Here is a 25989-nt window from a genome sequence, read left to right on the forward strand (position 1 = left end):
ATTGTGCATGAAACACTGCCTTAGAGGCAACTGCAATCATTGTGCATTCTGGGAGTTGAAGTCCACATGCCTTAAAATTGTCAAGGTTGAGAAACACTGCCTTAGAGGCAACTGCAATCATTGTGCATGAAACACTGCCTTAGAGGCAACTGCAATCATTGTGCATTCTGGGAGTTGAAGTCCACATGCCTTAAAATTGTCAAGGTTGAGAAACACTGCCTTAGAGGCAACTGCAATCATTGTGTTGAAGTCCACATGCCTTAAAATAGTCAAGGTTGAGAAACATTGCCTTAGAGGCAACTGCAATCATTGTGCATGTGCATTATTCTTGTGTGGTTTCCCCTGAGCATTTCTGTCCCTGGCTGAGTCTCTTCTCCATCTGGGCTCACTGAAGGCATGGTAAGCAAAGAAGTAGCCTAGAGGCAAAAGGTTGTCAAGCTCTATTTCTGAATAGCGAAAGAGGGTTCATATGCCTCAGAATCAGTAATGCTATAGTAGTGCATCAATAATGCATCAGTAATGCTATTACTAGCTAAGGCACTTGTTTTGCTTTCTGTGTGTAATGAGAGTGCACACCTCTGTCTACATTGGCTCCCACTTGTACATAATAATAATAATAATAATAATAACAACAACAACAACAATAACAACAACAACAACAATAAAGTTGCAAGGGACCTTGGAGGTCATCTAGTCCAACCCCCTGCTCAGGCAGGAAACCCTATACCATTTCAGACAAATGGCTGGTCTCTTCTTAAAAACTTCCAATGTTGGAGCATTCACCGCTTCTGGAAGCAAGTAGTTCCACTGGTTAATTGTTCTAACTGTCAGGAAGGTTCTCCTTAGTTCTAGGTTGCTTCTCTCCTTGGTTAGTTTCCATCCGTTGCTTCTTGTCCTGCCTTCAGGCGCTCTGGAGAATAGCTTGACTCCCTCTTCTTTGGGGCAGCCCTTGAGATATTGGAAGACTGCTATCCTGTCCCCCCTCGTCCTTCTCTTCATTAAACTAGACATACCCAATTCCAGCAACCGTTCCTTATATGCTTTAGCCTCCAGTCCCCTGATCATCTTTGTTGCTCTTCTCTGTACTCTTTCTGGAGTCTCAACATCTTATTATATCAACAAATATAGGCAGAGGTTCACACATGTTCTCAAACACCTCAGACATACTTGAGGCTACTTATCTCTCCTGCACAATTCCAGGAAAAGGAGGGTTGGTAATGAGCCCCCAGCACAATCACCTTGGGTATTAGAAACATGCAAATTCTAATTACTGCAGTAAAGGACAGAAAAGCAAGCCAGCATCAGTTGACTCCTGAAGCACTGTTTCCTCAGCACGTTTAATTTGATCACCTGCTAGTCCAGTCAAATCTCCTTGCCAGGGGTTCTGGCAGCACCGTCACATTAATCAAGCTGACAATTAGGGTAATGCAGACGCTCCATCCAGTTTCTCCAGGAAATGCCTCGGGTGTTCCGTGAGCCTTTGCCACCGAAGAGCAAGTAGCTTCCCTTTAATTGACTCAATTAACCCAAAACTGTGGATTCAAACCCTCTGATCAGTGAACACGTTGTGTGACCTGGCTTTGTATTCTAGGCTGGTTCGTTGTAGCTATTTGTTTATATTATATTTGTACAGCTGCCCATCTCACATTTGTAACTCTGGGTGGCCCGCGTAGTTTAAAAAAAAGAACTAAATAACACAAACAATAAACAAAATGCAGGAAAAGAGTAACAACGCAATCATCCTGAAAACCAAATAATAAACAGAACTAATTAAGACTCAGATTAAAACCGAAAAGCATAAAAAGCAGGCAACTCATGGATCAGTCAGTATGACCATCTAGTAGACTCCAAACTGTGACCAGATTCCCGGGTCAGTTGACAAAACCATGTTTTTGCAACCTTTGAAAGGGCAAGCAGGCTTGACTCCAATTTAATCTCCCGGGTGGGGGGGAGACAGTGTTGTAAAGGGCAGGTGCTGTGGCAGAAAAGGGTCTCCTCCTGCATCCCGTCAGATGACACTGCTTAAATAATAATAATAATAATAATAACTATTATTATGAATCATCGCACAGTCAACCAGATGTTCAGACTGGATTTGGCATTTTGTATTATTATTATTATTATTATTATTATTATTATTATTATTATGGATCATCGCACAGTCAGCCAGATGTTCAGATTGGATTTGGCATTTTGTCTACCTATCGAGTCCTTACCCAGGACCTGGGATAGGCAGATGTGGATGTTTGATGGTATTACAGATATCGTCGCAGGATGGAAGCAGTTCCTAGTAAGGCCACTTTTTGCAATTGACTAATAGCGAATTTGTTAATGCCAATGGTGTTCAAGTGATGCTCCAGTTGTTTTGGGATTGCACCCAAGGCGCCTATTACTATTGGTATTATTATTATTATTATTATTATTATTATCCTGCCTCCAAAAGCGGTGAATGTTCCAATACTGGAAGTTTTTAAGAAGAGACTGGACAGCCATTTGTCCAAAATGGTATAGGGTTTTCTGCCTGAGCAGGGGGTTGGACTAGATGACACCCAAGATCCCAACTTTGTTATTCAGATAGCAGTCTTACAATATCTAAGGGGCTGCTACAAAGAAGACAGGGTCAACCTATTCTCCAAAGCACCTGAAGGCAGGACAAGAAGCAATGGATGGAAACTAATCAAGAAGAGAAGCAACACAGAACTAAGAAAAAAATTTTCTGACAGTGAGAATATTAACCAGTTGAACGGCTTGTCTCCAGAAGCTGTGGGTGCTCCACCACTGAAAGTTTTTAAGAAGTGATTGGACAACCATTTGTCTGAAATGGTGTAAGGTTTCCTGCCTGCGCAGGCGGTTGGACTAGAAGACCTCCAAAGTCCCGTCCAACTCTGTTATTCTGTTAATTCTGTAATCAATGGGACCCCACAACATGCCCTTTCCAGTGGATCTGATGGGATGGGTAGATGTGCAGAGGCAGACCAACAAATAACCCACCTGCACGCCATGCTTAGTTTTGTAAGTTATTACCAGCACTTTTGAATTTAACCTCGAAACAGACTGGCAAACGCAGCCCAAGTCATTTTTTTCCAATCTACAAATAAAGGGTTATTACTAATCTAATCTTGCGAAATGAGATGCAAAGAATTACTTACTGCCACTGATGATGTTACCTAGTTGGGGTAGTGAAACGTCTGCAAGGAAACAAGCAAGCTCAGAGAGCACCAAGGACCCCTCAGGTCACTCCTGAGCTACAAATATTCTCCTTTATCAGAGAATTACTTATCTAAGAGAATCTCCTTTCTTGTTTTTAATTGTGGACTTCTGAATGTATAAGCTCTGCTCTAGAGCAGCAGCTCAGGGATCTGGAATGCCGCTACTGACCTCATCTTTGGCCTTCACCAACTGTTCCAGCTCTTCTAAAGCCGGGCAGGTCTCTTTCCTGACATCACATGAGGAATTGTGGCCTCTCTGGGCTTCCAGCTCTGCCACCTACGGGAAATTGGGGAGAAGGAGAATGGAGTTAATTAGGACACTGTCAGCAGAATTGTTGAAGAGTGATGGGCTACCAAATAAACATGACCACAAACTTGAGTCTGAAAAAGATAGGGATTTGAGATGAACTGCGAACAATCTTTATGACAAAAGACCACAAAATGGATTGTCCTCTACACACAAACCACCCTGAAAGACCTGGATGCTAAGCGGCAATACCCTCATTTATGCTCTGTTTAAGGGAGATAAGTGGAGGATAGGGCCTCAATCTTCATAATCTTTTATTTGCTTGTGACAATCCATCCACTTTCCATATTTGAGTTACTATATTAGAATGTTTGTTTTGAACAGGAAGACTGTATTATTTCTGGAGTTTTATATGTCTTAAAAGAAAGTTAGTGACTGATTAGACTCTTTCTCAAACCACTGATACTCAGTTCTTTTCCCTAAATGCCATAACCTTAAGCCCAATAAAACCCCTACAGTCTTTTGTAATGTAATATAATTCATGCTGAGAAATTACGGTGGATAATTTCCAGTTTAATTTGCTCCCAGAGCTCTCCCAGTCAATCCCTATATCCAGACCAGAGTAAGCATACTTGTGGCACAGCTAGCAAAATATAGCTTGATGCTATATTAAAATCAGCACGACATCAAAAAGGCAAAAGGCAAAAGGCAAAAAGAGGAAGAGAGAAAAGCATGAAATGCAGTAATGTACGTAATACATATCATCCACATATCTCTACATTTATTTATTTATTTATTTATTTATTTATTTATTTATTTATTTATTTATTTATTTATGCAAGCACTCTCTAAGCGGTGTACACCAGTAAGCAATGTATATGTATATTTACATTGCCCCCAACAATCTGGGTCCTCATTTTACCTACCCCGGAAGGATGGAAGGCTGAGTCAACCTTGAGCCGGTGAGATTTGAACCGCTGACCTGCTGAACAGTCAGCTAAAGTGGCCTGCAGTACTGCACTCTAACTGCTGCGCCACCACTTACCTGTTTCATCATTGAGTGGAGAACCACGGATATCTATACCTATCAAAAGGCTGGGACTTTCCAGAACTACTGGTACAATACTGTATGTAATTAGCACAGACAGAGAATAGCCCATACTTATTCAGCTTCTATGTACATAACAGCAGCAGAAAACAGAGGTAAAATCTCAGACCAGATGATTCCTCCCATATTCCGCACCAATAAAGAGACAATTTGTTGAACAAGAATGATGCATCCAACAGTTCAGATGGGAAGATTACTGGGAAATGTACAATTATTTCTGCCTGAAATTTAGGCTATTCTCCTGACGTGTGCTTCGACTTTTCTGTACCCTTTCATTTCTTTCAAGGGCAATCACTGCTATTTCTTCTCAATCTCTTTGACACACACACACACACACGCACGCACGCACACACACGCAAACGCAAACATATGCTTTATCAGCTTTCTTAAAGCCAGAAATCTCTCTATTCATTCACAGAATTGCTCTTACTGTATATATCAAAGCCAGAAGTGTTATTAGTAGAGCTTTGGAATTACTGAATGTCCGAGTAATTTGGAACCCCAAATTCTAGGAAGGAATGTTTGGAATAGGAGAAGTTGGAAAGCAAATGATGGCTCCATTCATTACCAAATCAGCCCGAATGGCAAAGAGCATCAAGCGGGGCTGGATTGATCTACAAATAAAATCTATTTTGCCGCACACAGATTCTCAAGTGTAGCAAAGTTGCTGCAGTAGATAAACATTATGAATGAAGGTTAAAAGAAAGTCAAAGTAGGCTCTGAACCACCTTTCTTAAAACTAGCATGTCTTTAGCAGACTTTAGTCGCAATGTTTAGGCAGTAAGTAGGAAAAAGTCTGTTTGCCACTGCTCAGCACTAGCTGGCTGTCATTAAGTAGAACAAAGCAGGGATTGGGGGGGAAAATAGCACGTACAACCTCAGAAGTGCTTCCCCGTGGTGCCCTTTCCTCACCAAGGCCTTACAGGCAACCAAGGCTCCATAAGAATTTGGTGTGCAAACTCAAAGCCAGACAGCAGCATGTATGTTTTATATTGCAAAATTCTATAGAGAGAAGCTAAATTGATTGCATTTATCGTGCCATTAGAGAGCCATTTCTTTTCCAACAATGTAATACAGATAGCCTTTGACTTACAACAGTTCATTTAGTGCAGTGGTTCTCAACCTGTGGGTCGGGACCCCATTTGGGGTCGAACGACCATTTCACGGAGGTTGCTAAACAACGCAGTCCACCATTTTTTCCCCCTTTTCCTTAGCTGTGCTACTCCCTTTTATTCTATTGGCTTTTGAAAGCCAATGGAATAGACCAGTGGTTCTCAACCTGTGGGTCGGGACCCCATTTGGGGTCGAATGACCATTTCATGGGGGTCACCAAACCATGCTGTCCGCCATTTTTTTCCCTTTTTCCTAGCTGTCCTACTCTCTCTTATTGGTGGCCACACCCACTTGGGGGTCACCACAACATGGGGAACTGTATTATGGGGTCACGGCATTAGAAAGGTTGAGAATCACTGGAATAGACTCTCTTGAAGAGAGTCTAATTCTATTGGCTTTCAAAAGCCAATAGGAATTGTCCAGGCTGTCTCTGCCCTGCTGAGCCCGCCAAAAGTCCCATTCTGCAAACGGTGCTGCACCAGTTGAGTAGTCCTCGACTTACGACCGGTTGAGTAGTCCTCGACTTACAACCAGTTGGGGGATCGCGGCATTAAAAAGGTTGAGAACCACTGATTTAATGACTGTTTGAAGTTACCCTGTCAAGCATAGCTTCTTTCATTTGTTGGACCGGAAGCTTTACAAACGCCTAAAATGACAATTGGGATTGCAATGCTAAGAGTCAGGTTTTCAGCAAACCTCTACAGGTCATCCTCAATTTGTGACCACCACGGAGCCCCAAATGTCTGTTGCTATGTGAGATGGTTATTAAGTTGATTGTGCCCTATTTTACAACCTTTCCTGTCACAGTTGTTAAGTGAATCACTGCAGCTGTTAAGTTAGTCACACGGTTGTTAAGTGAGTCTGGCTTCCCCGCTGACTTTGCTGGTCAGGAGGTGGCAAAAGCAGATCACATGATCACGGGACACTGCAACCGTCATAAATAAGAGTCAGCTGCCGAGTGTCTGAATTTTGATTATGTGATCATGGAGATGCTGCAATGGTTGCAAATCTGAGAAATGGTCGTAGGTCACTTTTTGGGGTGCCATTGTAACTTCGAATGGTCACTAAATGAGCTGTTGTAAGTCAAGGACTAGCTGTGTAGGCCTCAAAGGAGTATGGCGGGAGAGAGGGCCCCACTGGCTAGGCCAATAGGCGCCGTGAGGATGAGGATGCCCTATTTCCTTATCCCTCCTCTATTGGAGAACCTTGAATAAACCTCTTGGACCTCCACTCACTCGTTGGCGCAGCGTTTCAGTCTCCTCCTGATATGATGCCAGCTGCTGCTTCCATTGCTCCACACTGGCATTAGCTTCACGCAACGCAGCCACCAGTTTGTTGTTATTGTCTTGCAGAGTGAAAAATTCGGCTTCCCACTGGACTTCGCAAACAGACCTGGGAGACACAGGGACAGGAAACATGCGAAGCATTTTAAGTATTTTACTGATGATGATGATGATGAAATATTAATACCACTTTACAATGCCTTGGTAAGGCCACACTTGGAATACTGCATCCAGTTTTGGTCACCACGATGTAAAAAATATGTTGAGACTCTCGAAAGAGTACAGAGAAGAGCAACAAAGATGATTAGGGGACTGGAGGCTAAAACATATAAGGAAAGGCTGCTGGAATTGGGTATGTCTAGTTTAATGAAGAGAAGGACGAAGGGGACAGAATAGCAGTCTTCCAATATGATGATGATGATAATTTATTTATTTTATTTATTTATGAGACTTATATACCGCTTTAAGTGCAAGCACTCTCTAAGCGGTGTACACCAGTAAGCAATGTATATATATATTTACATTACCCCCAACAATCTGGGTCCTCATTTTACCTACCCCGGAAGGATGGAAGGCTGAGTCCACCTTGAGCCGGTGAGATTTGAACCGCTGACCTGCTGAACACAGTCAGCTAAAGTGGCCTGCAGTACTGCACTCTAACTGCTGCGCCACCTCGGCTCATAATAATAATAATAATGTTGGAAGGGAAACCCTATACCATTCCTGCTCAGGCAGGAAACCCTATACCATTTCAGACAAATGGCTGTCCAGTCTTTTCCTAAAAAGCTTCCAGTGTTGGAGTATTCACCGCTTCTGGAGGCAGGTTGTTCCACTGGTTAATTGTTCTCAGTGTCAGGAAGTTTCTCCTTAGTTCTAGGTTGCTTCTCTCCTTGATTAGTTTCCACCCGTTGCTTCTTGTCCTGCCTTCAGGTGCTTTGGAGAATAACTGGACTCCCTCTTCTTTGGGGCAGCCCCTGAGATATTGGAAGACTGCTATCATGTCCCCCCTCGTCCTTCCCTTCATTAGACTAGACCACAGGTCGGCAACCTGCGGCTCCGGAGCCGCATGCGGCTCTTTGAGCCTTCCCCTGTGGCTCCCAGCCTCCTCTGCCTTTGCAGAGAGAGACAGAGACAGAGAGAGGCAATTGTGCTTCCCTGCTTTTCTCTCTCTCTCTCTCTCTCTCTCTCTCTGTGTGTGTGTGTGTAAAAGAGAGTGCACTCACAGTGTTCTCTGAGCAGCTGAAAAGCTTACTGGGCGGAGCTCCTCCCTTTGCTGCGTCTCTGCAGGAAGCAGGAAGCAGGAAGGGCAGGAGAGAGCTAGCTAGCCCAGCTAGGCTGACTCAGGAATTCTGGGAGTTGAAGTCCATGAGTCATAAAAGAGATGAGGTTGCCTACCCCTGATCTTGTTGGACAACAGCTTGAAGCTTGCCAGGTGAGCAGCAGATAGGAGAGGGGGGGAGAAAGAGAGAGAGAGAAAGAGAGAGGGGGGGGAGGGAGAGAGAGAGAGAGGAAAGAGAGAGAGAGAAAGAAAGAGAGCGGGGGGAAGAGGAGTGGCAGATCAACGGCAGATAGAGAGGGAGGGAGAGAGACAGAGAGAGAGAGACCCTTTTGACATCTAAAATGAAGATAACACTGCATATATCCTTTTTTTACATGTGTGTGTGTATACATACATACATACATATACATATATATATATACACACACACACATACATACACACACACAAATACCCCCACACACACAAACACACACACCTATAATAAAGATAAAAAAGGATATATGCAGTGTTATCTTCATTTTAGATATCAAAAGGGTTTTGCGGCTCCCAGTGTTTTGTTTTTGGTGGGAAACGGGTCCAAGTGGCTCTTTAAGTGTTTTGGGTTGCCTACCCCTGGACTAGACACACCCCATTCCAGCAACCGTTCCTTATCTGCTTTGGCCTACAATCCCCTAATCATCTTTGTTGCTCTTCTCTGTACTCTTTCTAGAGTCTCAACATCTTTTTTACATCGCGGTGACCAAAACTGGATGCAGTATTCCAAGTGTGGCCTTTCCAAGGCATTGCAAAGTGGTATTAACACTTCTTGTACCTTTCTCTCTTTCCTACAGCAGCTGACATATTTTCCATCAATCCGTTGTTAATAAAAACGAAGGGCAACAAAGTTGGAGAAGGATTTCTAACAAGGGCTTCGAGGGCAGGTATACTTGGAGATAGTGATCCTGAACTGCAAAGTAACGGGCTTCAAAGGCAGCGCAATAAAACAGCCTCTAAAAATACCCACACCCAATGAGCAATTAAACAGTTGTATCCAAATTAACTGCGGTTTCTCATATTGCTTTCAAGATTTATCTCTGATAGGTAGGGAAGGAAAGTTTCACTGAATCAATATGGTTGTCACCAACATGTCTCGGAGCTCACAAAATCAAGTAAAAACCCTATTAAAATACAGTATTATCAATTTAGCAGAGCATAAAATCTTGCCTTCTACCAGGAAAAAAAACTCTGGGGAACTGCAGTAGAGCAACTCTGAAGACACACAGTTCCCCAAAGGGAAGCTAGTTTTTCAAAATTAATATTTACCTTTAGTGTTTAGAGGCACCAGCTGCCATAACGCAGCAAAAATTAACCGTGTGGCCAAGTTGCATGGAAACAAGTTAACCATAGCCAGCTTTCAACTTACTGGCGCTGGTATTTCTAAACACATGTGATATGCCTTCCCTTGTTAAGCACACTATATTCTGTGTTAAAAGGAAAAAGAAAAAGAACCAGGTATATTCCCTTGATGTGATATATCGGGTTAGGGGGAAAAAAAAAACGAACAGCGGGAATCTATGTCTGGGTTAAGACTAAGGAAATGAATACATTGTATCACAAGTCCTGACTCATTTGGGGGGGGGCATGTTTTTGGGAAAGACAGAATGAACTAATAGCCAAAATCCAATGCTTTCCTTTCCTTCCCAGGATTTTGATAACAGAGCATAACTACAGAGCCTGGGGGAGGGGGGGATATAACTGTAAAAAAAGAAACAGGATGAGAACACCCTGGTACTGTAGCCAATTTGTTTTACAACAATTCTAGAGCAGGGCTTTTCAACCAGTGGTACGGGTACCACCTGTGGTACATTGGCACTTGGCAGGTGGTACGCAACCATCCTAGAAAAGTAGTGGGGGAGGAGAATGAGCTGAACTGGTGGCAGCACTGCACAAGCTTGGGCAATGGAGCTGCAAGGCTGTCAGGGCTCAGTGGAAGCGCCAGGATCAGTGCCGCTTTCCAGCTGATCGGCGCTTCTTCAGGGCTGTCAGGACTCAGTAGAAGCGCCAGGATCAGCACCAGGCTCCGGGTGGGGCTCCGCTGATCCTGGCGCTTCTGCTGAGCCCAGAAGAAGCACCAATCAGCTGGAAAGCAGCACTGACCCTGGCGCTTCTGCTGAGCCCAGAAGAAGCGCCGATCAGCTGGAATGTTGCAGCATCTCCAGGGTTTTGTGATTTACATTCAGATGCTTGGCAACTGATTCATATTTATGACGGTCACAGTGTCCCAGGATCATGTGAAGTGACCAAAACCTGCTGCAACCACCCAGCAGATGGGGGGGAATAAAAACCAAACACCCCCCACCCCACCCCCGCTGCCAATCCTCAACAGAAATGCTCACAACAATGAAAACCTCGGACAGGAGGAAGAGCGCCGCCAGGTGGGCAGGCAGGTGTCTTGCTCGGCTGTGGCTTGGGGGGAACTTTTTTCAGGGCCATTGTAACTTTGAACAGTCACTAAGCGAACTGTTGTAAGTCGAGGACTATCTTTACTTTATCACTTTTTTCCTTTTTTTTTTTTGGTCAAGTTTTTGACACCTTGCTAGGCGACTGGTGGTACTCGGATGTTGCCATATCCTAAAAGTGGCACAATGGATGAAAAAGTTGAAAAGCCCTGGCCTAGAGGTACCATCAGTCATGTCACATGTAGAACACATAAACAGCTTAGCAGCGTGCTGACTGCCACACCACTTTCTTCTGCATTCCCAGCTGCATTAAAATTTTCTGAAAGTGAATTTGTCCCTTTATTTGGGGGATTGGAATCCTAAAAGGATTCGCTCATATTTCCAAAGCAGAAGCGATGAACCTGGAGCGATTTCTGTTTCTTTTAGTACATTTTTAGGGTAGCTTTTCAACATAAACCGAGGTGCCACAATTTCATCAGGACTAACGATCACCTCTGGTGATGGGGTTGGTGTAATTATGGTGACCTTTGAAAAAAATAGTGCAGGAGGTCCGAACAAAAGTTAAAATGGACTTCGTTGAATTCACGTGCCGTTCGTATTGGACACGGTTTGTCTATGCTGCAGTAACCCATTTCAAAACATTTTTGCCCACTCCTGTAAAAAATTACAGCTTGATAACAAATTTTAGTAGCCTCTGGAGGCTGCATTCAAGATTTCTCAGACTGCATCAGTGAATTAAAAGTTCCTAGAACGGCTTGTAACAAAATAAAAACAAAACCAATAGCAGAAATACCACACAACATAAAATTAGTAAGAAACTGAAAGTTTTGTATTAGCAAATGTTCATTTCACAAACACTGCAAAAGACAATATTGTTATGGCTATGCGTAAAGTTGTATCTATGCATGCAAAGTGCACAATATTGATAAAAACTACAAAAAAAACCCCTATTTTTTGCAATCATGTTAGAGGTTTTTTTGCAGGTAATTATTAATACATAAGTGCACACCGATAATAGAGAGAATTATGCCAATGAATGGAAGGAAATGAGTGCCACAGTAATCAGCACATACTCCAATTTAGCATTTAATTTTAGACATTTTCCTAGTGATCTGAATTTAGCAGGAGCAAAATGTGTTGCAGGGTGAATACTGAAGGAGCAAAGCAGAAAATATCTTCATCACAAGCTGAATGGGGCATTCTAAAAAAAAAGAGTATTTCATCCATTAATAAAGAACTAAGTGTGTGTGTGTGAGAGAGAGGGGGGAATAGTATACTTAAAGAGAAGGAAGTCCTGTGGTGTGCACAGGAGGGCAAATGTCTGCAATGCTTTAAAAGCCATTTGCTCTGTTCCTGAGACTACACAGCTGCCTTTGAAACTGCCATGTTATCCACAGGAAAAAATGTGGCTGTTTTCAAGAATTGCAGATACACACTATTTTTTTTCCATGCTGATACTCTAAAGCACCTTTTGTAGAAGTGTGGGGAATATGTGAGGGGCATTATCAAAACATCAACTTAGCCTGAGAAGACAGGAAAGAGTAGAAAAGAAATTCCAGATTGCCCCATGTCAATTCTCTTTAGTGCACAAGGAAGGGAAAGAGAAACACTATCAGATTTTCTATACTGTATGTTATGACCTATACCAGGGGTAGGCAACCTTGGCTCTTTTATGACTTGTGGACTTCAACACCCAGAATTTCTCAGCCAGCTTTGGCCTATACCAATAGAGTTCCAGTATTTTTTGTGGGTTTCTATTTCCTGACCTGGTTTAATTTAAAGGGCTGACATTTTGGGGGTTGAATCACAAAGCAACACACAGTCCTCAAAAGTAACAACTTCACTGGCATTTAAAAAAATAAAAAAACAGTAATATCTTAGCATCTTCTTGACAATACCATTTGCTTTCGTTAAATCACTTGGTGGAAAATGAAATGCAGAATATGTATCCATGTGAATCACTCCCTAACTGGTTGCTCACCCTTCAGAGAACATTTTTTTAATGCGCTCTCTTTCTGTTGTCATCTCCATGTCAGCACTCTGGCTCCGGAACAGCTTGTCATCTCCGGGACCATTGGAACTAATGATGGGGCTGGCCAGAATCTGTCAAGTAAAGGAACATGAGAATCAAACACGGGAGGCATCGACTTCGCTGTCCTCAAGACAGCTTGCTAAGCAATTTTTCTACACTCCCCCCACCCACCCATATACAAATACAAAAAAAGCATCTCGATTCACCCCATCCGTGCCCATACAGAAGGCATGCTGTGGGCCATCAGAGAATTCCATCTGGCCGGGTCCAAGAGAAGAGCTTCTCTGTCGTGGCTCCTGCCCTTTGGAACATCTTGTTCCCTTACCCCACCCCAAGTGAGGTCACTTTCCACCCTCCTGACCTTCTACGAGAGCCTGAAGATCTGGCTCTGCTAGATGGCTTGGGGCCCCAACGGAAGAGCATCACACCTGGAGGTTGTTGATGGACCAATAGTAGATCCCAACTCCTCCTCCCCCCACCAATCCTACTCCCTCCCTCCCCATCTTTTAGTCATAATTTATAATCTGTATTTTTATGGCAGTTCGATAAATGTGCCTATGGCGTTATTGCTTTCACTGTTATAAGCCGCTCAGAGTCACCTTGTGGCGAGACGGCTGGCAAATAAATTTAATCACTCAATCTCCAAGTGGTTAATCTCAGCACCCAGCTAGAACTTCTGAACCATGACAATGATTCTATTAACTTCCTCTCTCTGCTCTTTTCCAGGGTTAGTTAATATTCTTGTCTCCTCTGGGCCAATGGACTGTTCAGACATCCTCCTCCTCATGTACTACTAATCCATCTGTGACTAGCCTGGGGAACACATGCCTCTCATCCTCCAGATCCATCTACCCCTGTTACCCAGGAGATCAGAGGAAAAGAGCCATCCCTTGGTGGTGGTGTGAAGAAGACTGTCCTCCAACCATAAATCTCTGGTGTCTACTTTCTTCTCGCCTAAGCAGCAAGGAGGCAGGGGAAATCAAAGGCATAATTTGTGGACGCATGTAAACCACTCAGATCATATCCTAAATAGACAGTCCAAGCTGTATGACGGTGGTGGCGAACCTATGCCACGGGTGCCAGGGGTGGCACTCAGAGCCCTCTCTGTGGGCACGCGCACCCTCGCCCCAGTCCTAGGCCTTCAGCTGAGTTGTATAAAACCTTTTCACTTTAGGCTTCCGCCGCCGTGTGCAAAAAAAGAAAAGGTTCAATCAATCAATTAATTTCAACTTCTCAGGGAAAAAAAAAGATCTCACAAAGTTGGAATTGATCGATTGAACTTTTTAGTCCCACCAAGTCTGCCATTCCCACCGCAGCGATACCCACCCAATGGGCCACACCCACCCAGCACTCGACGATGCTTAAGTGGGTTTGGAGTTGCAGTTTGGGCACTCAGGCTCTAAAAGGTTCGCTATCACTGCTGTAGGAGGTCTACATAGGATGGGTACACTCAACCGAGTCAGTTAAACCTAGTGGTTGCATTCATGCAACATACTGAGCAAATTTGGTTCATATTTTTTTTCCCTGTGGGTTGGCATGCTGTGAAACCCTGTCTGTTTATGATACGGTGTATTGTATGGATCCAAAACTAAGCTACACCAGTAATCAAGTTACGGAATCTTGAGAGTGAAAAAGGAAAAAAAACAATTGAGTGTAGATCTGCCTAGTTTTACCATCGTCCACTTAAAGTAGTGGGACCCCCAGGAATAGAAACGGTTATAAGCTAAAGTTGAAATCAAATTCAGAAAACCCTTTTCTTGTCTGGTAGTGCAAGACATTCTGCAGGAGCCAATCTGGGTCGGTCACCGGGACCAGAGATTTTGTCTTCCAAGTTTTCGGACTCCCGCTGGAGCCCCATCCTCAGGGAACTTCTTTCTCTGGCAGGGTGTGCGCGCTAAAGACATTCTATTGCTGGCGCTCAGACCCCTTCGTTAAATTCTTTCTTGGCTGCCTTACTGCCGCAAAGCCTGACTCTTCTGCTGTTACCTTATTTCCTGACTTTTTTTGTTGCTGTATCTGCACACTCAGCTTTGCATCTGCTATCGCTGGGGTCAGAGAAGCTTATCTCAACGGTAAAGGATTTTTCTTGCCAGCAGAAGTTCTCAGTTCAGTCCCCAACATCTCCAATTAAAAGGCTCTCTGGCAGCCAGGGAGAGGAGGATCAGTTTTGGATCCCGGAGAGCCACTGCCAGTCAAAATGGACGATACTTCGGTGAACACTGGCTGCATGCAGTTCCCCAGCCAATTTTTTTTTTTTTTTTTTTGCAGCCTCTCAGAGTCCTGCAAAATCATACCCCACTCGCCACCAGATGCTAATTGTGCACTATGCAATTTCTTTACAAAAAGAATAGTGACAACAAAATATGAGCCTAAGAACTATTTATTTTATTTTTTTAAAAAATCCATGGGCTCTGACTTTGGAAAAGATTTGCTGTCCTTGACAGAGAGGCCCTTGACCTGAATCGTGCTTAATTTGCAGTGAATTCAGCCATCCCACTAAGGACCGACGGATATGGAACATAGTCCCTCCAGACTTACTTGGTGGGAAGTCAAACTGAGGGCGGGGCTGGTTAATTCAGTTTTATCCTGTGATTTCTCTCTGGCCAAGCGAGCGGCTTCTTTTACTTCTTGGAATTTTGCTGCAAACTGTGTTTAGAGTATACAGAACAGAAGACAAACAAAATACAAAATGCAAAACAACAACAAGTCATCTACTGATCTGGAACTTCCAAACTAAGCCATGAAACCGCAACCTTCATATTATCAGCTTCTCCTCTTCTCCTGCCATCTTTCCTCTCTTTTGCTGAGGGCTATTGATTTCCACACTGTGAATGATAGGAAATCAATGTTTTCTGGACAAGAGTAAGGATTTGGCTGCCGAATTAAGAGCTATAAGCACTTTTCCAGGACTGAGTTTCAAATTAACTGTTACCTAAGCAAGCACTTTTGTTGCAATAATGGGAAATGTTGGGAAGCAGCTGTTCACAGTGGTTCTGAGTTAGAGTTACAAGAAAGCTGTCACCTCGTCTCTTTTATTTTCCCTTTTGGTTAGGGACATTGCAATTAAAGCATCTCTTCTTAAGTATTTCCAGTCAAGATAAGCCATCGCTACTGAATACAGACTGGCAGTTCCACCATTAATTAGCAATTGCCACTAGAAGGAATTTTTCCAATGTTCATTCAAAATCTCTTTCCTGCAATTTGCACTCTGGCGCAAACACAGAACAGGTCTTCCAATAACTGAAGATCTGCTCAAACGGCTTTATTTTTTATAGTTTTAGACCTCACTCTTCAGCCTGAATTCTTTGAGGATGTTACGGAATCATTAAAGGTGTCCATAGTTATTTGTACAAGACAAATTGATTAAAACTAAGGAAACCCAGCTTCGAATCCCTATTTAGCCATGAAGCTCACTGGACGACCTTGAGACAATCTCATATATTGTGTACTTTCTCTTACATTCACCTACCTCGCAGAATGATTGTGAAGAAAAAAAAAGACAAAAAAGACTACTAAAAGTGAGTATTATAAGTAATAAAGAGATAATTCAAAGAAAACAGTAAGCAAAAAAAAGTCAGTTTATAATGATGAGAATACTTTCAAAATGTAAGTGCCAAAAATATATTAAATGATACATGAAGAAAGCCTTTGGTGGTGGGGGGAATATTCCCTCTTGTCCAAAAGAAGGACTGTTAAGAAAGATGAGTCGTGTTTATATCAACCTTCCCTACTCAGCTGGCCTCCAGATCTGTGGAAGTAGAATTCCTATTCTTTCCCAGGCAATGGTTTTGCAGGTTGGGATTGATGGTGACATAGTCCAATACACCATGAAAGGTGGGAAAACTGATCTAATTTGGCTGCAGTAACTGATCTTGTTACTCTGTAAAGCTGTAAAATCCTTCCTGCGATTAAAACACTGGTCTTTGTAGCTTTAAAACAATGAAAAAAAATGAGAACACCCACTGATCTCTGCCGATATTTTCTTGGAAAAGCTAGTAGGATCCAAACTGTCCTTTAGAAACTTTAGTAAAATGGTCCTTTCCCCTTCCAGTTCCTATAATTCATCACCTGAGAGAGATGCTGTTCAGAAGGAAAGCCCAGCCCATACACTGTGTTGGCTCTGCTATCTGCCCATTGGCCAAACTTCTGTGAGGTCTTTGTGAAGGTCATGTTGGGGGTGATGGTGCTATTGATGATGGCCTATGAGGAAGACAAACACCAAGACTTTTAGAGTCAGATTAGAAAAGGAGTTATTTCCACAACTAGTAATTGCATGAATAATTTTTGAAAAATCACAGGAAGCATGGGTGCAGGATGCAGGGATACCCAGGCAGGCGACAACAAATTAAATGTATCTGGACAGCTCACATACCACGCTTATAATTTAGTCTTTGAAGAGTTGCTCACATAATTATGAACATGGTGGAAATGTTTTTAAACGTTCTTCATTGGCTCTAGTCTAAACCAAGACAGTTGGAAAATCTGAATAAGCATACTTTGAAATTTTGCATGACCAAATCAAACTGTTTCATTAATTAAAAAAAAATCTTTCTGGGAGAGTCAACACAGTATGATCACAATGTCACTGGAGACATGGGTGGAAATTCCCATTTGGCAATGAAGGTCACTGGGTTGACACGAGGCTGTTTATCATATTTCAACTTAATACACCCTACAGAATCTGTTATGAAAAACAATTAAAATGTGTTAAGAAGTCTCAACTTCCTTAAAGAAGGACAGAATATAATTACCACAATTATCTTTCATTACTAATATCATTGTTTTAAAACAAGAAACTGGACATGGGAGAAGCTGCTTGACCCTTAGGCCTCACCTTGGTGCCTCCCACACTGATGATCCGATAGACATTGCGAGTAGCATCATAGAAATAGGACACTGTCAAGGCGTGCTTACTGGCAGGGATCCAGTTCCTCTTGGTGGCAGGATCAATCTGAAAAATGTGGGCTCTGGTGCTAAAAATTGGTTGCTCCCTGCAGAAGTGAAGAAAATAGAGCATAAGGACCTCAACTGTAGCAGGGAAGAATTAGGCAACCCCTTTCACTGAAGGATGTATTTCTCTAAGTTTATACACACAGAGACACACAAACACATTCTAGGTCAAGGGGTTATGTGAAGTCCCTGGGTAGGGACAAAATTAGAATTTAAGAGGCTGATCTCAGACAACAATTAACAAATGATGCCTTAAACTGTTATTCTTCTTCTTGTACTTAATTGTGCAGAAAAGGGGAGTCTGTGGTAGCTAGTTTAGATATTCACTGTGATCAGAAAAGCGGTATTCTGATACATTTAAGGATGTTGGTGTGTGTGTGTGTGTGTGTGTGTGTGTGTGTGTGTGTGTGTGTGTGGCCTGCCTAGAAATATAGAAATATATTCACACAAACACATAGAGACATATATTAGTAATGAAAATCAAGTTTTTATCGTTTTTCAAGACTAAAAATAATGTTGTCTCTACTCTGACCCAGATCGAAGTACAAATGAATTCAGCTTTCTCAACTGCTTTCTACCTCAAAGCTCTAATCAAAAATGGGATTACAACATCTTTAAACCGTTAGTTTGAATGTTCACGCACACACTCTGTCTCTCTTCCTCATACACACACACACTCAAGCACACAAACACAGATTATGGGAAGATTAAGGTAAGACATTACCTAATTGTTGACATTGGTTAAGATTGATTAAGGCAGCTGGTTTGGCAATAGAGGTAGTTAAAAGATCAGGTCATCTACCATTAGGTTAGTAGAGTTGCTGGGCTAGTATCCCACTTTGGTTAGGGTCTGGAACCAATTCATTTCCTACCAATGGAAATGTACACTGTTAATGGACATTGTACAACACAGGAAAGGAGAAATTAAATGGAGGCAGAACACACATAATATTAGTTCTAGATTAGGACCAACTAAAGCTTTTTAAAAATGTTAATCTGAAATTATTATTGGCTTCTAAAGGAAGAGTGAGGGAGAAATCCATGCAGCTTCCAAATGCTAGGTTAGGACAGCTTATTAACAATTCCAAAATTAGTGTCAGAAGGGTAACTAAGGAACTGGCCATTTTCTCGCACTTAGATAAAAACGGCAACATTTGAAATCTATGGGGAGCTGTTAAGAATTTTAAAAATCCACAAACCGTTAAATTATGTGTTTCCATATCAGCATGGTTTACAAAGACAAAGGTAAATGTCAGTTTGGGCACAATGGGTGAGATATAGCAGTACCTATAAAGCTTTTCATTAACTGTAGGCTTACATGCAGGCAATGAGTTTTACTGAGCACAAAAAAGGGTGACAGGACAAAAATTATTGGGAACTGATATTTTTTCAACTCTGTAGCATTCTGAAAAGGAGTGATCTAAGCCACGTGAAATCTAAATTTCAGTAACAGCATTTAAAAACATCTGTATTTACAATCTGCACAGCACAAGCATCCCCAGCTACAGTGGTTTAGGTTTCCTGATGGGACATCCATTGGGGACCTGCCCTGGCTTCTCTACACTTTCCAAGATTCTTTCTTTATGAGGATAAATAACTGAATTTTTGAAACACATAATATAGATGAAAGCTTTCAAATTTTATAAGCAATAATGTAGAATGGAATGGAATAGAATTCTTTATTGGTCAAGTGTGGTTGGACACACAAGGAATTTGTCTCCGGTCATAAGCTCTCAGTGTACATACAGGTAATAGTGATAATCATGATCATATACAGCATGAAAATACATTCACCATAAATTGTGAAATACAATACTTCATCATAAATCATAAGATGCAACACTTAGTTATAGTCACAGAGTACTAGCTAAGCTAACCAAAGAACATAAATCAGACTAGGATACTAAATAAACAATATAAATTGTAAGATATAAGCATTAAAGTTATAGTCATAAGACGATAAGGATAGGAGTACCATAGTAATTCAGCTTTACTAAGTATTTTGACAGTGTTGTAAGAACTACTTGTTAAGCAGAGTGACGGCATGGGGGGAAAAAACTGTCCTTATGTCTAGTTGTTCTGGTGTGCAATGTCCTACAGTGTCGTCTTGAGGGAAGAAGTTGAAACAGTTTTATATCAAGGAATGTGAGGGGTCTGTAGATATTTTCACAGTCCTCTTTCTTGCTCTGCAGTATACCGGTCCTCACTGGAAGGCAAGCTGGTAGCAATTATTTTTTCTGCAGTTCTAGCTAGCTATTCGTTGAAGTCTATGTCTGTTTTGTTTGGTTTGTATCCTTTACAGTTGTGTAACCCACGTTTTACATCCTATCTTACAGGGCATATTTCAGCCATCAGAGTGTGTTTTCATTCCTCCTGTGCATGTATCAGTGCACTGAAGCATGCATGTTTTCCGGTCAAAGACTGCATACAGATAATTTGGGAGTCAGTCTACTGATTGCTTTGATTTTTGCAGTACTTTATGTGCATACATGCATTGATTATAGGCAGAGATGCTACCTGACTAAAAGCTGCTGCCTGAGTTATATTATTTCAGCAATCAAAATATTACAAACTCTAGTTTGCAATAGTAAATTAAGGAGGTAATGATCAGGTGATTCAGGGTTTCAAAAGAATAAAAAGAACAGACTAGAAAGGCAGGCAGGAGAGAGAATACTTTTTAGTCTTTAGAACAGGGGTGGGGAATGATGCCCCCCCCTTTATGACTTGTGGATTTCAACTCCCAGAATTCCTGAGCCAGCCATGCTGGCTCAGGAATTCTGGGAGTTGAAGTCCACAAGTCATAAGGGGGGGGGCATCATTCTCCACCCCTGCTTTAGAAGAAAGTTGGAGCTCAGGCATTTGGTCTCCCCCACTTGCAGACATTTCAAACCAGCTGCTGAGATGGCTATTTCTAACCTTGGGACAATTTTACACCCAGTGCTGTAGCTTACATGTCACCTGCATACAGGGTTGCCCAGAGGGCAATAGGCTGAACTTCATACACAAGCTTGACAAGATTTCAGAGTTGTAGAATGTTTCACCATCACCACAGCCTCACCAAGGGAAAGAAGTATTTACAATGAGATGGGGACCAACATCCGCAAGCCAGTGGGGAAAACGATCACCCTCCTTGGGTATTTTGAAGACCAGCTTATTACAGTGCGCTCACCTGCTGGCTGAATAAGGATGAAAAGCTGGATGTGAGGAGCACAATACGCAGAAGAAGAAGAAAGGAAAGGAAGGAAACCAATAAAAGGAAGGAAATGACCCAAGAAAAGTGAGGCAACGATGGAAGCACGTGTTGATGAAACCCAAAACTACCAAAGTAGGCAAAGTCCAGATGTTTGTTGATGATGAAGAGAAACGGATGTAAGGATGAAAGCAACTGCCTTTCTGGAGATCTGTCTAGTTAATCCTTCTTGTCTCTGCCAAAAGTGAATCAGAGGGCAAGTGCATAAATATAGCAAGAGAAGGAGAACTGGGAGTCTGCTTTTCAACATGGGAGTAAAGCCAAATGAAAAGAGGCAGGCCAAGTGGAAAGCTGGATGCTGATCCAGCCTCTTCTTACAGCTTTTTAAAGCCTCTGAAAATGCATTTTCATGGGAAGATAAGAAGTCTATGTGAAACATTCAAATATTGGGGCAGTCCTCTAGATCAGTGGTTCTTAACCTTTTTGAACGAATCGCCCCCTTGAGCCAATGAGGAAGTCGTCATCGCCCCCCTCCCCCAACATAACCTCTCAATCACAACATAGGAAATAATTCTTCAATTTATGCAAACACTTGTTTTTGTTTTCTTTAAAAGTGTCATCAGGACATATTGATGCAAATAATTTATTTCCAGTCTTTTTTCCATATCTCAACTGTGTGAAAAATTTTGGTGCCACCCGTCACTTTATTCCCAAACTTCGTGATACATGTATCTCATTATTATCTTATTGATTCAAGACACTTAAATGTAATGACCACTGAAAACAAAATTCAATTGCAAGAAAGTGAAACGCCCGAAAAGAAAAACAGTAACAAGAGTGTCCCCAAAACCTCTCACTCCATCGCCCCCATATTGCCCCCTTTTCGTTCCTTTGCCCCCACATTGCCCCTTTTCATTCCATCGCCCCCTTGAAAAATGAAATTGCCCCCTGGGGGGCAATATCGCCCAGGTTAAGAACCACTGCTCTAGACCAGTGATGGCGAACCTTTTAGAGACCAAGTGTCCAAACTGCACCCAAAACCCACTTATTTATTGCCAGGTGCCAGGTGGGCATGGCCCACTGGGTGGGCGTGGCTGTGTTGGTCCTGACAGACTGGGTGGGTGTGGCCAAGGTGGGCATGGTCACCTCTATTTTGCTCATGGGGACGCCTGTGGGGGTCAGGCAGGGTTGGGGGAGATCCAGGGGATCTCTGGCAGGTGGGGCAGTGGGCAGGAGGCTCATCTTGTGGGGTGAGGCAAGGCGAGGTGAGGCAGGGTGGGGGTGCCATTGTCGCAGGGCAAAGCGAGGCAGAAGCCAGGGCGGCTGCTGCTGGACACCATCGGCACCCGCACACAGAGATCAGCGAGTGCATGGGGGTCGACAGTGTCCGTCAGCAGCCACAGCCTGCCAGCCCCTCAACCAGCACACTCTGGGGCTCCGCAGCCCACCGCCAGCAGTTCAGAGAAGCCGCCTCTGAGCTGGACGGCCGGCTGACAGCTGAGGAGGCGATGCAGTGGGTCGTGCCAGGGAAAAGGAGAGCATCGAGTTCAGGAGGGATGGGATGGGGGGGGAGGGAAACCAGCCATGCTGGGATGCATCCGGCCACATGGGACCTCAGCGAGTTAGCGGGCGGCTGGTTGAAGAGGGACAGTTGCTATCTCCGGGGCATGGTGCCCGTGCCCACAGAGAGGGCTCCGAGTGCCACCTCTGGCATGCATGCCATAGGATCGCCACCACTGCTCTAGACCGTAGTAGTAAATACCAAGAAACATGGATAAAACTATTAGCTTTTCGCCTTCCTTGGGGGCTTTCTAAAGCTATCTGCCTGACAGGTTTTGGAAAAACAACACTAAAGGGAACAAATATAGGTAGTCCCCGACTTATGACCACAACTGAGCCCAAAATGTCTGTTGCTAAGTGAGACAGTTAAGTGAATTTTCCCCCATTTTATGACTTTTCTTGCCACGGTTGTTAACTTAGTAACACGGTCGCTAACTGAATCTGATTTTTCAATTGACTTTGCTTGTCAGAAGGTTGCAAAAGGTGATCACATGACCCTGGGACACTACAACCGTCACAAATATGATCAGTTGCAAAGCGTCCGAATTTTTGTCACAGGACCATGGGGATGCTGCAACGATTGAAAGTATGGAAAATGGCCATGAATTACTTTTTTCAGTGCTGTTGTCACTTTGAACAGTCACTAAATGAACTGTTGTTGAGGACTAGCAGTACAATTTAATCTCATCCAACAAAGCTCTTTTTCTGAGCAAGGAGTATCTGTGTTAAGAGTATGCTGGTGAGCTGGATGCGCCTCTGTTTTCCTCCAACTAATCTTATCTAGATAGATTCATTTTGTATGTTAGTTACACGTAGGATTTCTCCAACGGTTAAGATTCTCTGTAAAATAAAACAGCACTAGCATAAAAACCAAAGGAAAAACTGCCAGTAATCGTGATTAATGCAAAATTAATAACACATTTTGATTTTTTTTTTAAAAAAAGAACTCTTTCCCTGACAACAGACACCAGGCTAGTCATGCTAAGAAAGTTTTCCACAAGCTAAATGAAATCAATTCATTCAGCAATGAGCCATGCCATCTCACTCTAACCAGATATTATGGAAGATAGCTGACTCCATCAAGCCCAAGCTGGCTGCTATCCAGAGGTCATCCTATTTGCCCAGTGTATTGGAAAACAGGATGCAGGACTAGACACGTCTGGTTTGAATTTAAAGGCAATTTTCATTCTTTGCCGCCTCTGATGGCTGGAGTGCCTGTGGTGCCCTTCACTCTGTTCATACCAAGTGCTTTTAAAACCTCACATCTATTTTTTGTGAAACCTTTGGAAGGACTTTGGCTGGTCAGAGAGCTATTTTCTTCCTCCTGTACTTTTGTTCAATGCAGATTGTAAGTCATGGCAATAGCTTTTGGGACAGGAGCTGAACGAATTGTCTACATGTACACATGGATGTGCGTGTGTGTCTGTGTACACGTAGTTTCTGAAATCTGAGGAAGTGGTGCTGATTTCTCAACACTATGTGTATAAATCTTTGGTACATTATTTCAACTTTGGATTTTTGTTTTAAAAAAAGAAAAGACCAACACTGAGCTCATCAGAGCCCTAATTTTTTCATCCTTAAGTTCCAAGATTTTAAATGAATCACAGAAAATCAAAATTGGAACAGTTAACAAGAAAAAAAATGAAACATCATTAGGGAGAATAATTGGAAATTATATAACATTTGAAGAAAAGATAATTTAGAATATATTATTTTTTCACGTTTATAATTGATAAAAAAAATGGTCTTCTGTCCATCCACATTCTGCTGGCTTTTGCCACAGCAATTTTCAAGCCATTCAAAATTAATATTTGAAAGGTTTGGGGTCAAATCAGCCATCTTCCCCCTTCTTTCTCCCTGTTTTCAGTACACAGCCTTGAACGTTGCATACACCTCCGTAGATGCTGACAATACCGGGTTTCACTGAAGCACTTGTACCCACAGAGACTACGCAAGGCCACGTGAAAAGAAAATAATTTCTATAGAGAAAATAACTTATTTCACAGGAAATATCCTCTGCTTCATCACTAAACAGTGCACAGAAAGGCTTCAATTTTTATTTCCTGCTTGCTTTATTTTGGATGTGTACAATCTGAGACTCGGTCTAATGGTCAAGGCACCAGGCTAGAAAGCAGGAAATTGTGAGTTCTAGTCCCACCTTAGGTACAAAAGCCAGCTGGGTGCCTTTGGAACAATCACCAGGAGATGGTGAATTCTAGTCCCGCCTTGGGCATGAAAGCCAGCTTGGTCACCTTAGGCCAGTCATTCTCTCTCAGCCCAACCCACCTCACAGGACTGTTGTTGTGGAGAAAACAGGAGGAGGAAGGAGGATTGTGTAGGTTCGCTGCCTTGAGATATTTGTACAAACTAAATAAAATAAAATTTGTGATTCCTGAAAGTCTTGGATGTGGTCCCAGACACTTCAACAGCCAGCTACTATAGATTACAATACAGTAGCGGTGCTTTTGTAAGCTGTTCAGATTTTTTAAAAACTGAACTGGCATAAAAGCACTTATAATAAATGAGCAAATATATCAGCAAACATGACAGGTGGGAAATAATTCAATATAGAAGTGGAGAGTAATCATATTCACAGTACGTTTGGTTAAAATTAAATGCTATTTGTTTTGTTTCTATCCATTTTGGGGAAAATGCTGTTCTTTTAATGTTTTCCCCTTTTCTGACTATGCTTCGCGGTCCAGAAAACGCATGCAGAAACCACCTTATTTTTATATCTTGCCTTTTTTTCTTTTTTATTGTCTCTTCTGCTCCTTTCCAATTAGCCTCAGCAAGCGCTTGAATCCTATTGTTCAACCAAGGAACAATTGCATGTTTAACATTAAAGGGACTGTATAATATTATTGACCTTAATATGCCTTGAAGCAGATAGCTAAGCATACTTCCCAAACTGATAGTATACAGTACAGATGGGCCGGAATACATTTCCTCCCATTCTCCAGAAACGCACAATTGCTAGAGATGATGGAGTTCCAGCTTCATAAATCTGTGGTGCAATAGGTTGGAAAAAAGCTGGCATCCCTATTGGAATTCAGAATGAGATACGCAGCTCTTTCTTTGTTCATGTTTAGTTTTCACTTTCTAAAAGTTACTGAAAAAAATATGAGCCAACAGAAATATGCAGCCTCAGGCCTAGCTCAACCCAGCTCCCAAGGACAAGGTGCGTAATCCCCCAAACCAGCTTCTGGGAGGTTTAATTCTCTCAGAGAAGAAAAATGCAATAATATTGAACTGATTTAACAGCCAATAATTTGTGATGTTCGTGAACACTTTAACACAAGATCAGTAATGCTGCCCCACAACGGGGAGATTCTACTTTGCTGGCTGTATTAATAGCCATCAACAGATTGTTTCTCATCTGTGAATTTATCTAATTTCCCCTAAATTAGTTAAGTCGTACTATCTTGTGTGAGTGAGTTATAAAAGTTAAAACTTGTGTTTTCTGTTAATTGTGCTTTCCACAAAACATTAGACCAGTGGTTCTCAACCTTTTTAATGCCGCGACCCCCAACCGGTCGTAAGTCGAGGACTACTCAACCGGTTGTAAGTCGAGGACTAC

General features: G+C 42.4%; 1 protein-coding gene across 3 annotated transcripts in view; it reads right to left on the reverse strand.

Annotated features, from left to right (window-relative positions):
• The window catches only part of HOMER3 (homer scaffold protein 3), a 41199-nt gene that overhangs the window by 3564 nt on the left and 11646 nt on the right, over positions 1 to 25989 (reverse strand). For 2 of the 3 annotated variants that reach the window (XM_039322623.1, XM_039322546.1), the window contains exons 2-8: positions 18387 to 18530; positions 17547 to 17703; positions 16781 to 16912; positions 15251 to 15358; positions 12662 to 12783; positions 6913 to 7069; positions 3379 to 3486 (exon numbers count right to left, since the gene is read on the reverse strand). In XM_039322623.1, the coding sequence (XP_039178557.1) occupies positions 3379 to 3486; positions 6913 to 7069; positions 12662 to 12783; positions 15251 to 15358; positions 16781 to 16912; positions 17547 to 17703; positions 18387 to 18400 (798 nt within the window). In that variant the 5' untranslated portion in view covers positions 18401 to 18530. The remainder of the gene's footprint in view (positions 1 to 3378; positions 3487 to 6912; positions 7070 to 12661; positions 12784 to 15250; positions 15359 to 16780; positions 16913 to 17546; positions 17704 to 18386; positions 18531 to 25989) is intronic. The other variant, XM_039322693.1, reaches the window with a different exon arrangement.

This window comes from Crotalus tigris, unplaced genomic scaffold (genome assembly GCF_016545835.1).
Source record: "Crotalus tigris isolate CLP2741 ecotype Arizona unplaced genomic scaffold, ASM1654583v1 scf7180000017543.2237141, whole genome shotgun sequence".
In the NCBI taxonomy this organism is placed as follows: domain Eukaryota; kingdom Metazoa; phylum Chordata; class Lepidosauria; order Squamata; family Viperidae; genus Crotalus; species Crotalus tigris.